The sequence below is a fragment of the Schistocerca americana genome, chromosome 6, assembly GCF_021461395.2.
Source record: "Schistocerca americana isolate TAMUIC-IGC-003095 chromosome 6, iqSchAmer2.1, whole genome shotgun sequence".
Classification (NCBI taxonomy): domain Eukaryota; kingdom Metazoa; phylum Arthropoda; class Insecta; order Orthoptera; family Acrididae; genus Schistocerca; species Schistocerca americana.
In genome coordinates, this window is record NC_060124.1 from 166,617,386 (window position 1) to 166,632,399 (window position 15,014).

The 15,014-nt window shown below is 45.4% G+C and overlaps 1 protein-coding gene across 1 annotated transcript in view; it reads right to left on the bottom strand.

Moving 5' to 3' along the window:
* Positions 1 to 15,014, bottom strand: part of LOC124619668 (putative inorganic phosphate cotransporter) — a 258,904-nt gene that overhangs the window by 32,870 nt on the left and 211,020 nt on the right. Inside the window, exons 7-8 of the mRNA XM_047146207.1 lie at positions 9,010 to 9,156; positions 904 to 1,036 (exon numbers count right to left, since the gene is read on the bottom strand). Of these exons, the coding sequence (XP_047002163.1) occupies positions 904 to 1,036; positions 9,010 to 9,156 (280 nt within the window). The remainder of the gene's footprint in view (positions 1 to 903; positions 1,037 to 9,009; positions 9,157 to 15,014) is intronic.

Consider the following 15,014-nt stretch of genomic DNA (forward strand, 5'->3'; position numbering starts at 1 on the left):
CATTCTAAATGTGTTTCCTTAAAATATCTAGCAGCAAAATATAGCTTATAGGTAATTCTTCTGACTGAATTCCATGGTTGTACATAGCCTTAGATTGTACAGAAAATGTTAATGCAGTAATTAGCACTAACTTTTATCCCTATCAGGTGTATCCTTACCATGGAATGTGTCTTACACCTCTCCACCCTCCTATTCGCCATTCATGCAATTACTTCATAACAACAGCTTAAGTAATATTCACTGACAAATTATACTTGCCATCTGTTTGAGAAATCTAGCGTTCACAATTCTTTCAGATTCTCTTATTGTGCACGAGTGTCAGGAAAAAAACAATGGATGAATCGTTTAGAAAGGTACACATATATTGTAACTAGTTTCTGAGACGTGATTAACGATACTAATTAAGCTCCACTTCCCGCCCGGTTAGCCGAGCGCTCTAACGCACGGCTTTCCGGAGTGGGAAGGAGTGCCTAGTCCCCGACACGAATCTGCCCGGCGGAACTGTGTCGAGGTCCGGTGAACCGGCCAGTCTGTGGATGGATTTTAGTCGGTTTTCCATCTGCCTCGACGAATGTGGGCTGGTTCCCCTTATTCCACCTCAGCTACACTACGTCGGCGATTGCTGCGCAAACAAGTTCTCCACGTACGCGTACGCCACCATTACTCTCCCAGGCAAACATAGGGGTTACACTCGTCTGGTATGAGTCGTTCCCTGGGGGGGTCCACCGGGGGCCGAACCGCACAATAACCCTGAAAGAGTGGTTCGGTGTGGGGCGGCGGGGGAGTGAAGTGGACTGCGGTAGTCGTCGTGGGGTTGTGGACCACTGCGGCTGCGGCGGGGACGGAGCATCTCCGTCGTTTCCAGGCCCCGGTTAACATACAATACATACAAGCTCCACTTACATGGGATGACGAACAGCTTTCGGACCACGGTCTTGTTTCTGTACGGGTCGGACAGAATCCAGTCGCCCACAGAACTGAAAACTACTCCAAAGAGCAGCCTCATCAGGTACGGCAGACTTGCGAAACCTCCCGACTGCAACAGAAGGGCATCCACAGTACCAGCCAGAGTCTCTAGCACACATATACACTGCTGGACATTAGAATTATATCATAATGCAGGCGGCACACAGCAAACGTCAGACAAGTTTGGATACGCAAATGGTTAACATTTCAGCCCGCAGTAACTCCATTCACATTCTGCTTTGAGGAGAGATTAGGCGCAAGCTTCCTCAGTCAGAAATAGGGATGGTGGTTATCGCTGAGACAACCGGTTTTCGGTTATATCTGTTTTTTCAACGCCAGTTTAACGTGACTGTTAAAATCGACTTTCGGTTTTTGTTCCCATTACTTCCTATAATAAACGTGAAAATTTTGACTTCCTAAGTTCCAAGATACTGTGAGGTGTCCACTTGTATTTGGAGCCCGATTTTGTAATATGATTCATGAAAAATGACCTGAAACGGTTCTCATATGTAGAAGAGATTATATCTTTGATACCACTGAGCCAAAGATGTTGCATGAGTGGCGGATTCGATTGTAAGTAGGAGCATGCGGAGCGCAGTAGCAGTTACCGTTACACTCTGTTATAGGTAGGATATGATACTTAAAGCTAGTGGCAAGCTGTGAGAATTTAGTTGTTGGTCTGTGGACGTAACATAACACAGCTTTTATAAGATGAAGTTCGTGCTCACACAGAGCCCGTAAATATTAGGTCTTAGTTATTTATATAAAAGTATAAAGTGTGTGTTATTATTCTGTGAGGCTACAAGACTATCAAGAATTGAAGTGATAATGATCGTTAACAAGTACTGATCATTGTCCATGGCTGTTGTAGAAGAGTAATGAATTTATACTGTAACTCAAGGGAAAGCAACGCGACCAAATTTGTAAGGTAATGAAATTTTGTATATTTACCTTTAAGTATGCAGCAATGCGATTTGTGGATTTGGCTGAATTTTACAATACTGACCCTTCAAGATAGAACCAAGTATTTTCCATCAGATTTAATGTACAGGTTGATTAGGTGTATCCGATTTGTAATATTTTGTGTGTTTTGTAATCCTGATACAGAGAAGTTAAATTTTGGAGTCTATTTTGTCAACCGATGTCAAACATTTTGTCATGTTTTTAATTGCGACAGTAAGTGAAAATTATAGAACAGTTGGGAAGTTCACTGATTTTGAAGTTAATGTAAAATGTTTCATATCAGTTTTTGTGAAGGTGAAACTTTATTTTGAATACAATTTTCAAACTGAAGCTTCGGTCTTAGCCTACCCCGTTATCAGTACCTCGTCCACTTCCATGTCGTGTTTATTTAAATCCAAGGATATTTTTTCTAAAATTAATCAGTTTTCAATCAAAATCAGAAAAATATTAATGTGCTAGAATCAGAAAAGTATTAATGTCTGTAACAGTTTCAATGTGGGCAGCACTGCACAGTGCTGAGCCAATATCCAGTATTTTCACTGAACATCTGCAAAGTTATTCTTTTATCAGCCAATCTACTGATATTATTTGTGTGAAGCTATTTTACGGCTGGCTTTGTACTTCGCTGTGCCAAGACTGCATACATTCTACGCCTAGTGTGGAGAGTACAGAATACAAAGATTACATCCGTTGCGACTCTAGAGCCAAGGAAAATTTATTTTACTGTTAATTTCCACAGGGAGTTTTGTCAGTTTATTGTACAGGGCCATAGAACTCGGTGCTCACGGGACAAGGCAAATTTCAGAGGGATTGATTTCATTATGGGCATTGCGTATTGATTTTCCAGATTAAGTTGTTTAATTTTGTTGGATTACAGTGAAACTGATTAAGCTCATCATTTGCTCAACAACACATCTCACAGTAAATTTACACAACACAAACATTACGCATTTCATTTTCATTGGCAAACAAACACATAAATTTTTAAAGAATGTTACAATTTTTAAAGAACGTGGCACTTTTATAAAGAACGTTACATAGAACCAAAATACACACATCAAAAAAAAGTTTTACATCACCTCGGTTCCGAGAGTTCCGGAACTTGTACAGGAAATTAGAGATCAACATAAACATCATTTCCGTCCTTTTCATTGTTCATAAAAATCATACATTGCATGTTGTACCATCATACAGCCAGACCTTCAGAGATCGTGGTCCTGATTTCTGTACACACTGGTACCTCTTATACCCAATAGCACGTCCTCTTCCATTGATGCATGCCTGTATTCGTCGTGGCATACTATACCCAAGTTCATCAATGCGCTGCTGGTCCAGATTGTCCCACTCCTCAACGGCGAGTCGGCGTAGATACCCCACAGTGGTTGGTGGGTCATGTCTCCATAAACAGCCCCATTTAATCCATCCCAAGTATGTTCAATAGGATTCATGTCTGCAGAAAAAGCTGGCCACTGTAATCGAGCGATGTTATCCTGGAGGAAGTCATTCACAAGATGTGCATGATGGGTGCGCGAATTGTCGTCCATGAAAACGAGTGCCTCGCTAATATGCCGCAGGTATGGTTGCACTATTGGTCGGAGTAGGGCATTCGCGTATCGTACAGCGGTTGCGGCGCCTTCCATGACCGCCAGCGGCGTACGTCGGTCCCACATAATACCACCCCAAAACAGCAGGGAAGCTCCACTTTGCTGCACTCGCTGTACAGTGTGTCTAAGGCATTCAGCCTGACCAGGTTGCCTCCAAACACGTCTTCGACGATTGTCTGTTTGAAGGCATATGCGACACTCATCGATGAAGAGAACGTCATGCGATTCCTGAGCGGTCTATTCGGCATGTTGTTGGGACCATCTCCACCGCGCTGCATGGTGTCGTGGTTGCAAAGATGGACCTCGCCATGGACGCCAGGAGTGAAGTTGCGCATCATGCAGCCTATTGCGCACAGTTTGAGTCGTAACATGACGTCCTGTGGCTGCACTAAGAGCATTATTGAACAGTGTGGCATTGCTGTCAGGGTTCCTCCGAGCCATAACCCATAGATAGCGGTCTTCCACTGGGCGGCCTGAATGAGGCATGTCATCGACTGTTCCTGTCTCTCTGTATCTCCTCCATGGCCGAACAACATCGCTTTGGTTCACTCCGAGACGCCTGGACACTTCCCTTGTTGAGAGCCCTTCTTGGCACAAAGTAACAAGGCGGACGCGATTGAACCGCGGTATTGGCCGTTTAGGCATGCTTGAAGTACAGGCAACACGACCCGTGTACCTTCTTCCTGGTGTAATGACTGCAACTGATCGGCTGTCGGACCCCCTCCATCTAATAGGCGCTGCTCATGCACGGTTGTTTACATCTATGGGCGGGTTTAGTGACACCTCTGAGCAGTCAAAGGGACTGTGTTTGTGATACATTATCCCCAGTCAATGTTTATCTTCAGGAGTTCTGGGAACCGGGGTGATGCAAAACTTTGTTTGATGTGTGTATTAAGTTAAATAGGGAAGTAAAAGAAAAATTAGTCTGTCCACCGTTAATTGCTTTGCTCAGAAAGTGGTAATTGGCTGAATAGTACATAAAATTACCAGTGTTCTCGGGCTAATTTTAGTTTTTAGAAATTCTGCTCGGAAATCATGTTCTAATCGAAGATCATCCCACTATGTGGACATTAAGAATAATAAGTGCTGAAGGGTGAACTCTGATTTTGAAGAACTGTATTTCTGGAGTTAGTTTAGCCGTTTTCAAGGGCTACAAGCAGGAAAAAGCATATTATGTAGATACATGCTGCAGGTCAGCTACTTTCTATTTTTTTATTCTAAACTATGAATGAACTGCTAAGTTTCAGTTTTCTTCCTATATGATGTCGCAAGCCCCTTGTGGCTCCTCTCTTTTTAAATCTGTTATAGCAAATGGAGCACTGCACAGCACTGCACAGCACTGATAGCGCACTTTGTAAAATACTTCCAGTCTAGGGATGGTGAAATTACCGTACAGAACAGACAGGACAAGTCATGCGCAGTGCATGTACACACATACTGTCTACCAGGCCATGTAACATTGTAACAGACGCATTATTGTCTCAGAATGCTGTACGAATTCTTATGGCACATGTTTTTACTCGTTTCTGACGGCATCGTTATTAAAATAGCATTGATCGCTCTTCACATTTTCGATAATAACGCAATGGAAATATAACGAATAATAATTACTCGTTTAAAGAAAAACATTTTATTCAAACTCAACAAATTTTAGCGCTGCTACTATGACTAATTCATACTTCGGTATTTTTACTCGGTTATCACACTGAAGAACCAAAGAAACTGGGACACCTGCCTAATATCGTGTAGGGCCTCCACGAGCACGCAGAAGTGCCGCAACACGACGTGGCATAGACTCGACTAATGTCTGAAGTAGTGCTGGAGGGAATTAACACCATCAATCCTGCAGGGCTGTCCATAAATTAGTAAGAGTACGAGGGGGTGGAGAATTTTACTGAACAGCACGTTCCAACACATCCCAGATAGGCTCAATAATGTCCATGTCTGGGGAGTTTGGTGGCCAGCGGAATTGTTTAAACTCAGAAGCGTGTTTCTGGAGCCACTTTGTAGCAATTTTGGACATGTGTGTGTACACTGTCCTGCTGGAATTGCCCTAGTCCGTCGGAATGCACGATGGACATGAATGGATGCAGGTGATCAGACAGGATGCCTTCGTACATGTCACCTGTCAGAGTCGTATCTAGACATATCAGGGGTGCCATATTACACCAGCTGAACACCCCCCACACCATTATAGAGCCTCCACCAGCTTGAACAGTCACCTGCTAAGATGCAGGGTCCATGGATTCGTGAGGCTGTCCCCATATCTGTATACGTCCATCCGCTCGATGCAATTTCACACGAGACACGTCCGACCAGGCAACATGTTTCCAGTCATCAACAGTCCAGTGCCGGTGCCGAGGGGTCCAGGTGAGGCGAAAAGCTTTGTGTTGTGTAGTCAGTCATCAAGGGTACACGAGTGGCCCTTCGATTCCGAAAGCCCATATCGATGATGTTTCGTTGATTGGTTCTGTTGAGGCCACATGTAGTAAGCGTTGCTTCATGCAGTGGAGAATGGCAAAACAGGGGCAGCCGGCGAACGCGGCATTACGAAGTAGGCGCGGCACAGATAGCCTTGCTGACAGTTGCTGTCTATCAGCCGGCTGACGCAAGGACGCACGCAGGCCGAGCGCCGAGCGAAGCCTGGAGAGTGCTGAGTAAGGGAAGTGAGGCCAGCACGCTAAGCTACGCTGCAATATACTGCGGGAGTAATAACAAGAAGCTGAAACCGGGGGTAAAAAACGTCCTCCCACCGGATTTAAATACTGGAGCGCAGGCAGCAACGGGGAGAAGCCATTAGGAAGCAGTTCGGATCTGAGGACGGACGTGGTCCGTATCCGAACGTTCAGTCTTCGTAGGTGACGATTCCGGAAGTCTGTTCCAGCTCGCAGGAGTCATCCGTTCGCCACCAGATGTCAACTTCAGCTCTGGATGTCAGCCCGAGTCCGGTCGGCACCATGGCTGACTAACTACAGCAAGAACTTCCAGCAGGACTGGCCGAAGCGCGGTCTTGGTCACAGGCACCGACGGGGACTGACGCCCGGACTTAACGGCAACTGGGAGCCACGGCGCGTTGCCCATTCATGACGGGACCTCGCGGACATCGCGACTGACGGCTTCCCAGCCGCCAGTGTAGCAGGCGTCGGCAGCTGACCTCATGGGGACGCGGATCCGTGGGCGTGCCCGCACTGGGGGGCGCCGAGTGGCGACGAGTTCATCTCAACCGCAGGGCATCCTGGCTTCAGCGGAGCCCTGCTGGCGCGCGTTGCGCTCATTGTCGGAGAATCTACACAGCAGCAGCCAGGCGGAAGGACCCGCAGGGCTGGGCAGCGACGACGAGGGAGAAATTGTAAAGAAAGCTCAATAAATAATTGTAAAACTCAACGCCGTCTCAGTCTTTGGGGCAGCCACTGTGTCTGCTGCTAACAAGTACTGCAGAAGTCGTAATAAGTGGCCATCTGACGTAACAGTTCTTACGCTGACAGTTGTTGATGGCCCAGCATTGAAATCTGCAGCAATTTACGGAAGGGTTGCCCTTCTGTCACGCTGAACGATTGTCTTCAGTCGTCGTTGTTCCCGTTCTTGAAGATCTTTTTCCGGCCGCAGCGATATCGGAGATTTGATGTTTTACCGGATTCCTGGTATTCACGGTACATTCTTGAAACGGTCGTACGGGAAAATCACACCTTCATCGCTACCTCGGAGATGCTGTGTCCCATCGCTCGTGGGCCGACTATAACCCCACGCTCAAACTCACTTATATCTTGATAACCTGCAATTGTAGTAGCAGTAACCGAGATAACAACTGCGCCAGACACTCGTTGTCTTATATAGGCGTTGCCGACCGCAGTGCCGTATTCTGCCTGTTTGCATGTGTCTGTATTTGAATACGCTAGCCTATACCAGTTTCTTTGGCGCTTCAGTGTAGTAAAAAACAAAAAACACCTATTATAATCGACACCAAATAATTACCTAAAAATACCAATTATTCAGAACTAAAATACCGGTATAGGGTTTAGCCGGTCGGTTTTTCCCGTCCCTATTTTATTGCCTGCCAGATCCTTAATGTACCAAAACAAGGGCCCCAACAAAATTGCCTGGGGCACCTCGGAAGTTACTTCCACTTATGTCGATGAGGCTCTTCAGTACCTAACAATGACAGTGGCCTTACTCATCCTGCGTATCGATATGGAGGAAGGTCGGAGATACCGGGCTCATAGTGGCTACTGTATCAAAATGGTGTCTGTTCTTTCGCAGATGCACGAAAGAACAGATACCACATACAAACTCTGGGCTTTGTTTTTTCCTAGATGTACATTCACCTGATTACCTTGATCCGAGGCTTGCAGGATGCCACGCGAGGATAGCGGAAATGGTGTTTTGCATCATCGACGTTTTCGTAATTCGTGTGGGCTGGCATGGAAGAGCTCATTCTATTCGAAAACCTGCGTTGTGTTTGAGATCTGAATATTTTCTAAGATTCTACAGCGGATGGATGTCGGTTAGACTGGACCGTAGTTTAGTGGATCACTTCTGCCGCCATTCTTGTACGTCGACCTGACCTGGACGTACTTTTAATGATTGGGCATAGTTTTCCGTTCAAGGGACGTACGATACGTTGCAGCTGAAAATGGAAACACTTAGATCCAAATTCTGTCCAGAATCTGACAGGGAAGCCATCTGGTCCTTGAGTCTTGTTTAGGTTTAGGGATTTAAGCTGTTTCTCAACAACACTGATATAATACCTGTGTCAATCATTTCTGAGATGGCGCGGGACGTCAGTGAGCACAAGAAAGTAATGTTTCTTTTCTCGCGCTGTAGTGTGGGGTCTTGGAATCTAGTGACTTTCTTATACTCTTTCCCATTGTGGTTTGTTGAGCATTTCTGAGATGCTATCGTGCTGAATAAACTAAGCTGTGACGAACTAATAATCGATCGAGCAGATGTTTTGTAGATGTCCTCCTACGTCATTAAAATACCCGTATTTAGGATCCTTCCAATAACGAACAATCACGTATTAACACTCTCCTAGGATAAGTTTTAATACCTGTTCTACATTAAATTGTTTCACATAGATGTTATTAGGTACTTGACACCTGTAAGTGATCCACTGATATAGCCAATCAGCAGGCACACGATAGCGATTTTTTTGCCTGAGGCGCTTACAGGTTATCGCCTATAAGGTCATCATAACTCAGAGCATGCAGATAATAAAAAGTTACTTGTCTACGTAGTCAAATTCAAATTTACTAAACAGTTCTTGGAGGAAACGCCCTTGCTGTGCAAGGTATAATTATGCCAATAAAACAACGAAATTCCAAAACAGTATCGCATCTCTTTGGTATACCACAGTGCAATGCGCAGTATTATGAACTGAAAACACACAAGTTATATGACACATTTAAATCTGGCGAAAAGCATAGAAATTGGATCTCATTAAAGCTCATACAGCGGCTAAGGTGGAAAGAACTCTTACCTGTTTGATGTCGAAGCCGAGAACTTCAGACATGTACTTGGGTCCTTCAGTCATCAGGAAGAAGAGTCCTCCCAGATTGCCGAAGTGCAGTGCCACCAGCGCCAGGAACGGACAGGAAGTTATCACCGACAAGAACGGCAGCACCCTCTGAAACAGGATCACTGTGTTGGGACTCTAGATTCATTTGGTACCAGATACTGGATTTCATGCTTGCCCATGTAACAACACTGGCAAAAATCCGTGGTACATTTAGGATTATGCTTGTCCGTCGTATGCATATAAATTCTACTAATTACTTGTACGGATTGCACCCACAATTTCGATCTCAAATTCTGTTGCAGCACCCAACACCTCTGCCTTACCCACCTTCAACCCTGCCAACAAAATACTTGTAAATTCACCATTTTGCGTATCCCTCGATCTTATAAAATCCAATGTCCAGAACCAAGCACATCAGTAAATTATGTCCGCATTATTGTATTTGTGCGCCCAAGTTGCCATCCTACGGAATCATTTATTTAAAATAGCACCAAAGCCATATCTTTCACTCCGCTGTAGGTACAACCAAATATGCTGTACCTTCTGACCTTCTGTACATCCTCTACACTCCCACTGTCTCTCGGTCCCTTCTTCTTGTCCTCTGGCGACATCAACTTCCGTGACCCTCATCCCACCCTCCCAGTTCAGTGTCAACCAGTTCACCTCTCGGTACAAGGACTGGCTCCTAAGGAGAAATCCTTCCAAGACACATACAGTAATTATATGATGAACTATCTGCAGCTTCCAGTCCAATGATATCTGTCTTAGCAGGTACAACTGCTCCATACAAGTAACCAACACAATGAAATAGACTTTCTCGATTGAAGTTCTCAGTCACATAAAATCTTTTAAAAGACTTAACCGTCTCCTTTAATTATCATATTTGTTTTATTCATAAAATCACCTATAGCAGTTTGGATCTTTAAACATTTCCAAGCGTAACGTAGTGAAAATTTCGTGTAAAGGCATAAGCCAAAATTTTAAAAATCATCATATCCTCAGACTTATTACTGAACGTTTTGACATAATTTTCGTGATTTTTTAATGAATTCCGTTTCCTTTTTCTCTCTGAAGTTAAACGTCTACGAATCTCAATTGAGCCTAGATCCTACTACAGTGCCACACTTCACAGAGCACACTCTCAACCTCGCACCTAAGTACTGTGATTACCGACTCTTTGGAACACTATTTCCATTTCTGGTATCTCGCGATCGAGGTCATTTACCTAGTGACGTCATCACTCTTTCAGTGACGTATCACTCTTCTCAGTCACGTCATGATCCTCCATCAAGCCACGCATTCCTAATGCCCTCTGCTCCACTCTCCTATCCTACCGCCAGCCAAACAAATATCCAGAAGCCCAGTTGTGCTTTATGCCCCACCCACCTCCATCTGTTTCCAATCAATCACAGCAAAGCATTAAAAGGAGGCAGCTAGTCAAAATGTACTTTCAGTAAATAAATAAAATAAATTTTTTTAAAAGTTAAAAATTCAACTAGGCCAGTTGCGCTTCCCACCAGCCAGTCAGTGTACTATCAAAATGACGTGTAAAAATGGCGCCAAGCTGCATTACTTCCCTAACATTTGTGTACACTTACATAATTCTCGCGTAATAGTATAGCAATGTGTAAAAATGACTACAAGTCAAAGATCACCCATCCAAGTGCCGGCCACGCCCGACAGTGCTTAACTTCGGTGAGCTGACGGGAACCGGGGTATCCACTGCGGCGAGGCCATTGTCGGCGTTGTGGTGTGTAACAGGGTAGAAAAGGGGGTGGGGCATGGAGGTTAAAAGTGTGACGGCAGGTAGGTCGCTCGCATCTGGATTGTGGTCATGGACTTCCCTCCTTCATAAATCTACTAAATGAAGAGTCAACAGACAATTCCAGATTCTCTCTACCGCACTACGTCACAAAAAGCGCCTACAAGATATTTCACAAAGGTATACCGACCTGTCCGCATCTCGCCTTATGCATCCCGGTGACGCAGTGCAGGTGGGGAGTTATTTTCCACAAAGTGTGTTAATACTATATAGTGTACATAATTATATGAGTTGCTGCTAACATAAACGCAAGAACAGCCTATAGGACAGATCCTACGCTAATCTCAGCACACTGTTCTACACTGCTACAAGAAAATTGTTTCTTAGTCATCCCGGAAAGCAGTTGTTATGTTCTTTCGGGAAAGGGAACTTCCTCAGCATAAGCGCTGCTCACTTTTTAGTTTACAGACGGACATTATGTGCGGGTCTCTCACGTAAGTAGGCAAAATAGCTTCAATAAGCTCGTGTTTATCTAGCGGAGCTACTTTCAATTTATTGAGTACTTATCTGCAGTTGTTGAATGAGCCATTATGTAAATAAGCTCAACAGCTGGAACTGTCAACTGAGGAGCCTGCCGCAACTGTAACGCGCTATCAGTATGTTGCCGACAATGTCGATTTCACTGCCTGCACTGCAAATGGCTGGGATACTGCAGTATGTACTGTGGATGTTCGGTAGTGCGTGCACTAAGTGGACCGGACTCTACAAGAGCCAGTAGTTTCTGAATGGAGGAGGTTTGCGATTACAACATAGTCACATGGCTTCACAATATGCTGTCAACGAGAGACAGCAGCAAGGTATCACATTTATCAATACAATCCCTTTCCCATCAACACCGTAGGCCAATGACAATGTCACACTTACAAACTAAGCGTTTCTCAGCCGCTGATTATAGGAATGTTCAGATGGTTCAAATGGCTTTGAGCACTATGGGACTTAATATCTGAGGTCATCAGTCCCCTAGACTTAGAACTACTTAGACCTAACTGACCTAAGGACATCACATACTCCATGCCTAAAGCAGGATTCGAAATTGCGACCGTAGCAGTCGCGCGGTGCCGGACTGAAACACCTAGAACCGCTCGGCCACCTCGGCCGGCTATAGGAATGTCTTCTACACAAAAGCCCTTCATAGCCGGAAACAAGTACCTACTTAATAAACTGACAATAGCTCCACTATATAAACACGATATAACTAAAGTTATTTTTTCTATCTACATAAGAGAACTGGACAGAAAATGCATCTGTATTCTTAGCAGCTCATACATGTATTCAGTGTAGTGTTAAAACACTTCGTCGAAAGTAACGACCTCCCCCTCCCCCCCCCAAACCCCCCTTCAGTTTGTTGTCTGCACAACGCGTCGCCAGTGATTCATTAGGCGAAATAGGGGAGGGTCGGTATAACTTTGTGAGACACCCTGTAGTCGCTTTTTGTAACGTAGTGCAGTAGACAGAATGGGTAATTGCCTGCTCGCTCTTCATTTTGCAAACCTATGAAGAAGGATAGTCGATCACCGCAATCCAGCAACCTAACCTACGTCACACTTCTAATCTCCAACCCCCCTCTCCGCATTTCCACCCTGATCCACACCCAGAATACAGTTTATCCCTTAATATGGTTGTACCGCAGAAAGATGAGGCACACACACATATAATATTTGTTCTTGACCCACATCATTTAACAATAAACATCAGTTTTATAACATTAAAACCCTACTTTTAACAAACTGCGATTTTGCCACCCCCTGCAACATGGAAAAAAAATGAGTAGAACCTGTCTGTAGGAAATTTAATGTAGTCTAATTTTGCACAGGATAACATTTTCGTTGGATGTCGCAGTTTTCGAGGTATTCGAGAAAAACCTAAACAAATGACCTTTACATTCTCCTCCATCCCCATGCTCATACCACACTGGTCAGGATTTTTAGTATGTTTCTCATGAACTCTTCCTCCTACCACTGTACATAAACATTCGACTTTACGAATTTTCCCTCCCGCAGTCGATATTTGCTGGCCTTTGAATAAAATTTTCTCAGTTTTCGGGTGGAGTTTTTCTGGTGGCTCAACGGGGAATGCGTTCTGACATTCGCCAGTTGTCGGCAGGCACTCCGCAACGATCGGTGCTATCTCCCATCCTATTTAATATCTATGTCAATAATATGCCGGTCATCCCCGAGTGCCACCTTGCACAATACGCTGACGACACAGCGCTATACACCACTGGCCGCATTACTGACGCCGTCGTCGCCCGCCTCCAGCGACAGGTGGACGCCCCTATCACCTGGTGCCGGACAAACAAAATAGCTCTCAATGCCGCTAAAACTACGGCAGTTTACTTCACGAAACGGCGCCCAGTTCTCCGCCGCAATATCTCGATTGCAGGTGCCCTGGTCCCCGACAACCACCTATCTCGGGGTCCAGATGGACCACAAGTTGCTCTTCCACTGTCATGCAGAGTATGTCACCAACAAGGGGCAAAAGCTAACCAGGGCTTTGTACCCGCTCTTTCGCAGTAGGGAACTTAACCTGCATACCAAGCTCCGCATTTACCGAACAGCTATCCTGCCTGCCCTCACGTATGGATCTGCTGCATGGGCCACGATTAGTGTCACCAAGATGCGGACACTGCAGCGCCTACAGAACAAGGTGCTCAGGTGGAGCCTGCACGCCCCGCCACTCACGAGAATTGTCACTCTCCACGAGGAAGCGGATATCGTCCCCCTAAAGACGACCATACGCAACAACGCGCGGCGGCTCTATAAGAAAGTGGATGCCTTGCGGGACACTGTCCATGGGTTACGCCACGTTGGCCGCTGGCATCGACATCCGGTTCCCCTAACCATCCTAGAGGAAACGGATTCCGACCATGGCTAACGATAGGTCTGGCACGCCCACCACGGACGCATCCTTTGGCGGGACTAGCCCCCATTCTACGTCCAATACTTTCCAATCATACCTGCCCATGTTAGGCTAAATTTTTCTGCCTGACTCATGTAGTACTGTCACCGTAAGAGGGTGGTACGGGACTACAAGACCCACCGCCACACCTCCAAAGTCACTGCCCTGTGGAAGTTTACTGTCTCACCAACACAGTTAGACCGCAATAGACCGGTGATGCTGTATTGTAACACATCAAAAAAAAGGGGGGGGGGTTGGAATTGGTAGGAGGAGTAGATGTCATGGCAAAGCTCTTCATCTGGGAGAGGTAGGTGCTGGAAGTTGCGTTAGGGGAAGAGGTGGAGGATGTGGAGAGGGTGGGACACAACGGTAAAGGCGCGGCAACAGGCTGGGGACAGAGAGGAAGGGAGACACCAGAGGCTGGGGAGGGGGGATCGAGTCGATGAACAACATACAGGGTGCGGACATGTTCAAGAAACAGGAGAAGGTGGGGGAAGGGGATGAGGTCGAAGAGGATGCGCATGGGGGATAGAAGGCTTATATTGAAGGTGAGTCGATCAATGTCTACATAAATACTCCGCAAGCCACTGCATCGCGTATGGCAAAGGATACCATGTACCAATACTAGTCATTTCTCTTCCTATCCCACTCGAAAATGGACGCTTAGGTGATGGCCGAAGCCAATTACAGTCGCAAGTGTAAAGTTTCGTTAATACTATGAGTGGTAATGTGCATAACTTAGTTCAGTGCTCAAAATATTTACGATAAAGAGCACACGTGTGACAGATTATGTATTCATATGTTGTAATCATCTGGTGGTAATGATGCTGTGGCAAGACTTACAGCACGGAATAAAACAAGGCATCACTCAAATTATATTGTAGGGCTCTTTACTGAGAAGTAGAGCCTCATTTACGGATAATCATAACCGTTACAGCACCATTTCATAAACGAAGCCACGGCATATCTTTTCCAGCTAAGGTGTCATCATGATCTTCAGAATACACCAGATGAGACATAGAAACATTTTGAGGTGTACGTGATGCTGTACTTCTCCCACTACAGTCCCCACGTGTAGAGCCAGCCTGTTACAACCAGGTGCCCAGGTGCCTGGGCACGTCTTTCAAAGAAGTGGTAGGTGTTGTACAGTGTCCGGCTATTATTTGTGACATTGTAGAAACATATCACAAAAAAGAACAAATTCAAGAGGTCGGCTGTCAGAAAAGGAGAACTTGTGACGAAGCAA